General features: G+C 43.4%; 1 protein-coding gene across 2 annotated transcripts in view; it reads left to right on the forward strand.

Annotated features, from left to right (window-relative positions):
- Positions 1 to 7,019, forward strand: part of LOC135093669 (17-beta-hydroxysteroid dehydrogenase 13-like) — an 8,270-nt gene extending 1,251 nt beyond the window's left edge. The window contains exons 1-8 of one of the 2 annotated variants that reach the window (XM_063993160.1): positions 123 to 147; positions 326 to 619; positions 705 to 829; positions 924 to 1,034; positions 1,583 to 1,744; positions 2,256 to 2,338; positions 5,474 to 5,590; positions 6,208 to 7,019. In XM_063993160.1, coding sequence (XP_063849230.1) covers positions 379 to 619; positions 705 to 829; positions 924 to 1,034; positions 1,583 to 1,744; positions 2,256 to 2,338; positions 5,474 to 5,590; positions 6,208 to 6,301 — 933 coding nt within the window. In that variant the 5' untranslated portion in view covers positions 123 to 147; positions 326 to 378 and the 3' untranslated portion in view covers positions 6,302 to 7,019. Of the gene's footprint in view, positions 1 to 122; positions 148 to 325; positions 620 to 704; positions 830 to 923; positions 1,035 to 1,582; positions 1,745 to 2,255; positions 2,339 to 5,473; positions 5,591 to 6,207 lie in introns of those variants that run through there. The other variant, XM_063993159.1, reaches the window with a different exon arrangement.
- Positions 7,020 to 7,317: the final 298 nt, after the last annotated feature.

Here is a 7,317-nt window from a genome sequence, read left to right on the forward strand (position 1 = left end):
TTTATTTATTTTTCTTTTTTTTAATCAGCTATAGAAGACATCACTTCACCTTTGTACTCCAGCCTTGAAATTCCCTGATACGAAGTAAATGTCAGACATGAACTGTTTCTGTCATTGTCATTGTTATCTATGGAGGAAAGGGTGATGGTGTGTATGTGTGTGTGTGTGTGTGTTGCTACAGTGTTTATGGCCCTTCATTAAGGACACACACACACACACACACACACACACACACACCTCAAGGACAGTTTCCATGCTTGTAAGGTAGCGTGCCGTGTGCCAGTCTGACCTCTACCCGTCTACCCGCCGTGCCTCGCTGCAACAGGTCCAGTCTGCCAGGCTCTCTCATCGCCCGTGCCCCGTTGCCCGCCCCGCGCCATGGCTGACCCCCAAGTGGTGATGATGTTGGTGGCGCGCTTGCTGATGTGGATGGTGGCCACCGTCTACTTCTTCCTGGAGTCCCTGGTGCTGTGCCTGATACCCCGCAGCTACCGCAGGAAGGACATCAAGGGAAACGTGGTCCTGGTGACGGGGGGCGGCTCGGGCATCGGGCGCCTGATGTGCCTCAAGCTGGCGGCTAGGGGCGCCGTGGTGGTCACCTGGGACGTGTCCGAGGCAGGTAAGGCTCTGAGCTGCCTGGTGTTGCTGTAGTGCCGAGGGGCGGCGCCCTCGGAAGTGAATGACGCGCCCTGTTTTCCCGCCAGGCAATGAGGAGACGGTGCGGCAGGTGCAGGCCGCGGGGGGCCAGTGTCACGGTTATGTCGTGGACCTGTGCGACCGACAGGCCGTGTACGCCGCCGCCACCAGGCTCAAGCAAGAGGTGGGCCATGTAAGTATGGCGTGCCTCGGGGCGATGACTGGCACCATTGTCACTGCCACCACTGTCTGCACGCACTTCTAATTGTTCCGTGCCCGCCATACAGGTGGACATCCTGGTGAACAACGCGGGCGTGGTGACGGGCAAGAACATCATGGAGTCTCCCGATGACAGCATCCAGAGGACCTTTGACGTGAACGCCATCTGCCACTTCTGGGTGAGTACGCCGCAGCCTCGCTACAGTACACACACACACACACACACACACACACACACACACACACACGGATATTAGGACATACTGGCGGAAACAAGCGAGGAAACCACAGACAGACAAAAGCTTTCCTTCTTAACGTGTGAGTGCACTAGAGGATGAGTAGAGCAAGATATGAGAGGAATAGCACGGCAGTCTACCATATCCTTACCTCCCTCATCACTCATCACACTGTTACTCCCAACAGACAACCAGATAGACTGCCAAAAAGAACCGAAGGAATCTGAAAGACAGGCAAAATCTTTCTTTTAACTTGAGGGATTGCAGAATGATCAGAGCCAAGTATCAGAGTAACAACAAAACGAGCTTGTTACTTATCTACCTCCCTTCCTCCCTCACCACACAACTATTCCAACCAGATGAGACAGACTGCCAAAAACAAGCAAAGGAACCAGACAGACAAAAGCTTTCTTACTTAGGCATTAGAGCAAAGTATCACAGTAACATCATGGCAGCTTACTTCCTTCCTTCCTACTTCATACCCCCAACAGACCACGAAGGCCTTCCTGGGACACATGCTGGCACAGAACAAGGGCCACATCGTCACCATCGCCTCCATGGCTGGCAAGATGGCTTGCAGCGGCCTGGTGGACTACTGCGCTTCAAAATACGCGGCTGTTGGCTTCCACGAGACGCTACAGGCAGAGCTAAAGGTGCGAAAGGCCAGAAGAGCTGTTTTGGGAGTTGTTAAGGTTTTCAAGGGTGTTTTCATGCTTTTTGTGATAGTTTAGTAGGGTTTAGTTGAAGTTATTGGAGTTTTCTGGTGTTTTCATGGCGCCAGTGATAGTTTAACAGGTTCTGGTGGAGGTTATTGAGGTCTTTTAGTGGTTTTTCATTAATCTAATGACAATTTAAGAGGTTCTAGTGGAAATTATAGTTTTCAAGGATGTTTCCATGAGTCCGGTGACAGTTTAACAAGTATCCCACACCAGCAATAGAAGAAAACACCGGAGAAAACCTGACTAATCATCCCTGTGACCTTTGAAAACAGTCCTGTGATGGAAGAACAACGCGCTTGAGCATACAGACCATAGCTATCTCTTCTCTTTACTTTGAGATATGGAGACGACAACTAACATACCCCCCCCCCCTCTCTCTCTCTCTCTCTCTCTCTCTCTCTCTCTCTCTCTCTCTCTCTCTCTGGTGGTGGTGGCGGTGGTGCAGGCGAACGGCAAGGACGGGGTGAAGACAACCTGCGTGTGTCCAGTGGTTATTTCCACCGGGATGTTCCAGGGCGCTGAGTCAAAGTACGTGGGTGTGTTGTGGTAGTGGTAGTAGTAGTAGTAGTAGTAGTAGTAGTAGTAGTAGTAGTAGTAATAGTAGTTGCTGTTGTTGTTATTGTAGTTAATGTAGTAAAAAGGAGGAAGAAAAAAATTGTAAAGGAGGAGGAGGAGGAATAAAAGGAAAGTAACATAGTAATATTAAAATTGTAGTCGTAGAGAAGAAGGAAGAAAATAAAACCGGAGGCGGAGGAGGATCAGGAGGAAAAGAAAAAATAGTAGTTGTAGTAGTAGTAGTAGTAGTATCAGAAAAAGAGAAATAGAATGAGAAAGAAGAAAAGAAAAAGGAAGAAAAGGAAAGTAGTAGTAGTAGTAGTAGCAGTAGTAGTAGTAGTAGTAGTAGTAGTGGTAGTAGTAGTAGTAGTAGCAACAGCAGCATCAGCATCAGCAATTGGTGCAACACCCTACTCGTATTCCTGACCGTCTTGGAGATACGCCCAACATTCTTGACCTTTTCCTGACCTCTAATCCTTCTGCTTATGCTGTCACCCTTTCTTCTCCGTTGGGCTCCTCCGATCACAATCTCATATCTTTATCTTGTCCTATCACTCCAATCCCTCCTCAGGATCCCCCTAAGCGAAGGTGCCTCTGGCGTTTTGCCTCTGCTAGTTGGGGGGACCTGAGGCGGTATTTTGCTGATTTTCCTTGGAATGACTACTGCTTCCGTGTCAGAGACCCGTCTTTGTGTGCTGAGCGCATAACAGAGGTGATAGTGTCTGGCATGGAGGCGTACATTCCTCACTCTTTTTCTCGTCCTAAACCTTCTAAACCTTGGTTTAACACAGCTTGTTCTCGTGCTATACATGATAGAGAGGTGGCCCACAAAAGGTACTTAAGCCTTCCTTCACCAGAATCTCATGCACTTTATATTTCTGCCCGGAACCATGCCAAGTCTGTTCTCCAACTAGCCAAAAACTCCTTCATTAACAGAAAATGTCAAAACCTTTCAAGATCTAACTCCCCTCGTGATTTCTGGCATCTAGCCAAAAATATCTCCAATAACTTTGCTTCTTCTTCTTTCCCTCCTCTACTTCAACCAGATGGCACCACTGCTATCACATCTATTTCTAAAGCTGAACTCTTTGCTCAAACCTTTGCTAAAAACTCTACCTTGGATGATTCTGGGCTTGTTCCTCCCTCTCCTCCACCCTCTGACTACTTCATGCCTCGTATTAAAATTCTTCGTAATGATGTTTTCCATGCCCTCGCTGGCCTAAACCCTCAGAAGGCTTATGGACCTGATGGGGTCCCTCCTATTGTTCTCCGAAACTGTGCCTCCGTGCTTGCACCTTGCCTAGTCAAACTCTTTCAGCTCTGTCTGTCAACATCTACCTTTCCTTCTTGCTGGAAGTTTGCCTACATTCAACCTGTTCCTAAAAAGGGTGACCGCTCTAATCCCTCAAACTACCGTCCTATTGCTTTAATTTCCTGCTTATCTAAAGTTTTTGAATCTATCCTCAACAGGAAGATTCTTAAACATCTATCACTTCACAACCTTCTATCTGATCGCCAGTATGGGTTCCGTCAAGGACGCTCTACTGGTGATCTTCTGGCTTTCCTTACTGAGTCTTGGTCATCCTCTTTTAGAGACTTTGGTGAAACTTTTGCTGTTGCCTTGGACATATCAAAAGCCTTTGATAGAGTCTGGCACAAAGCTTTGATTTCCAAACTACCCTCCTACGGTTTCTATCCTTCTCTCTGTAACTTCATCTCAAGTTTCCTTTCTGACCGTTCTATTGCTGCTGTGGTAGACGGTCACTGTTCTTCTCCTAAATCTATTAACTGTGGTGTTCCTCAGGGTTCTGTCCTGTCACCCACTCTCTTCTTATTATTCATTAATGATCTTCTAAACCAAACTTCTTGTCCTATCCACTCCTATGCTGATGATACCACCCTGCACTTTTCCACGTCTTTTCATAGACGTCCAACCCTTCAGGAGGTAAACATATCACGCAGGGAAGCCACAGAACGCCTGACTTCTGATCTTTCTAAAATTTCTGATTGGGGCAGAGCAAACTTGGTATTGTTCAATGCCTCAAAAACTCAATTCCTCCATCTATCAACTCGACACAATCTTCCAGACAACTATCCCCTCTTCTTCAATGACACTCAACTGTCCCCCTCTTCTACACTGAACATCCTCGGTCTGTCCTTTACTTATAATCTGAACTGGAAACTTCACATCTCATCTCTAGCTAAAACGGCTTCTATGAAGTTAGGTGTTCTGAGACGTCTCCGCCAGTTTTTCTCACCCCCCCAGCTGCTAACTCTGTACAAGGGCCTTATCCGTCCATGTATGGAGTATGCTTCACATGTCTGGGGGGGTTCCACTCATACTGCTGTTCTAGACAGGGTGGAATCAAAAGCTTTTCGTCTCATCAACTCCTCTCCTCTAACTGACTGTCTTCAGCCTCTCTCTCACCGCCGCAATGTTGCATCTCTTGCTGTCTTCTACCGCTATTTTCATGCTAACTGCTCTTCTGATCTTGCTAACTGCATGCCTCCCCTCCTTCCGCGGCCTCGCTGCACAAGACTTTCTTCTTTCTCTCACTCCTATTCTGTCCACCTCTCTAACGCAAGAGTTAACCAGTATTCTCAATCATTCATCCCTTTCTCTGGTAAACTCTGGAACTCCTTGCCTGCTTCTGTATTTCCACCTTCCTATGACTTGAATTCCTTCAAGAGGGAGGTTTCAAGACACTTATCCACCAATTTTTGACCACTGCTTTGACCCTTTTAGGGACTGGCATTTCAGTGGGCATTTTTTTTATTAGATTTTTGTTGCCCTTGGCCAGTATCCTTCCTACATAAAAAAAAAAAAAAAAAAAAAAAAAAAATTGCATCAGTATCAATATTACCAGTAGCAGAAGCATTATTGTCCTTATCATCACAATCATTATTACAATTACAACTATCATCATTATCATCAAGCATTATCATTATCACCACCATTATTACGACTACGATTACAAGTATCATTGTATTATTATTAAACATTATCATTATCACCAGTATTACTATTACAACTATATTATTATCGTCACTAACATCATTACTTCTACCCCCACCACCACCACCACCACCACCACCACCACCACTCAGGTACTTTCCCACGCTGGTGCCAGACTTTGTTGCCGGAGAGGTGGTGGACGCAATACTCATGAACACCTCCACGCTCTACCTGCCAAACTACATGTGGCTCATGCCTCTGCAGATAATGTGAGTGTTGCAGGGACCTCGCCTAATCTAACCTAACCTCATAACATAACCATATTCGACCTAATCTAACCTGACTCGACCTAATCTAACTGGACTCGACCTAACGTGACCTAGCTTGACCTAACGTGACCGAATCTAACCAAATCTAAGTTAATATAATGTAACTTGACCCTATCTGACCTAACCTAACCTAATCTACAATGCATCATGACTATATCTTAACATTATTATTATTACTATTATTATTATTATTATTATTATTATTATTATTATTATTATTATTATTATTATTATTATTATTATTTTTATTATTATTATTATTATTATTATTATTATTATTATTATTATTATTATTATTGTTATTACTAGTAGCAATAGTAAGGTAACCAACCTACTTAAAACTTTTCACCAAGCAGCAAACATTATAATCGTGGTAGTAATAGTAGTAGCAGTAGTAGTAGTAGTAGTAGTAGTAGTAGTAGTAGTAGTAGTAGTAGTAGTAGTAAGGTAACCAACCTACTTATAACTCTTCACCAAGCAGCAAACATTATAATCGTGGTAGTAATAGTAATAGCAGTAGCAATAGCAGCAGTAACAACAGCAACAACAACCCACAGGATGTTCCCTCAAAAGTCCATGGACATGCTGGGGGAAATCCTGGAAATGAAGGAGCTCATGAAGAACTTCGTGGGCAGGAGGAAGACTGAGTGACCTACCTGGCTGCCTCACCTGACCTGCCTTCACCTGGCTTGTCTCTTCCTTTACCTTCTTTAACCTAACCTAACCTAACCTAACCTAACCTAACCTTACCTAGCCTATCCTAACCTTACCTAAGCTAACCTGACCTAACCGTACTTAACCCCTCCTTACCTTACCTAGCCTATCCTAATCTTACGTAACCTTACCTTACCTGTTATTTTCATATTTTTTTTCCTGTTCTTTCTTATTATCTCTTGTTGTCTTATCTATTCTTTTCTTCTTTATTGTTCTCTTATGTGTTCCTGATCCTCTTATCTCTTTCTTGTTCTTGGTAGCTTTTATCTGTTCTTTCTAATCTTACGTCTCTCTCTCTCTCTCTCTCTCTCTCTCTCTCTCTCTCTCTCTCTCTCTCTCTCTCTCTCTCTCTCTCTCTCTCTCTCTCTCTCTCTCTCTTGCTTTTCTTCACTACCGCTGTTGTAGAATTAAATAATGAATGAAAGAAGAAAGATATTTTCAGTTTGCATATTTTCATTAAACACTAAGAAAAGGAAAAAAAGGAAAAGTCTTCCATTTCACTTTTATTTATATATATTTTTTTTTTTTTATCAGAAACTCTACTTCACTTTTTTCTTTAGCGTTTATTTTTCACTGTCACTGTGCCTGTAATAATGGTAAGTGCAGCAATGTCATGGTGACTGTAGTTGAAGCTGTAATAGAAGTGATTGTTGTTGCTGTTGTTTGATTTGCCCGCCAGATTTTCACGGTAACTCTTGTGTAGTAATTGTGGTTGTGAGTAATAGTTGTAAAAGTAATGATTGTAGTTTTATTTATTTATTTCCTTTGCTAGATTACCACCACCTTTTCGAGATTTAAAAGCGATAAAAGTTACCATTATCGTACTTTCTTCGGCAAATTAGGAACGTCCTTTGAAAGTACGATAATTTTTATTTATTTATTTATTTATTTATTTATTCATTTATTATTATTTATTTATTTTTTTTATGTAAGAGGGACACTGGCCAAGGACA

Source organism: Scylla paramamosain, chromosome 43, assembly GCF_035594125.1.
Source record: "Scylla paramamosain isolate STU-SP2022 chromosome 43, ASM3559412v1, whole genome shotgun sequence".
NCBI lineage: Eukaryota > Metazoa > Arthropoda > Malacostraca > Decapoda > Portunidae > Scylla > Scylla paramamosain.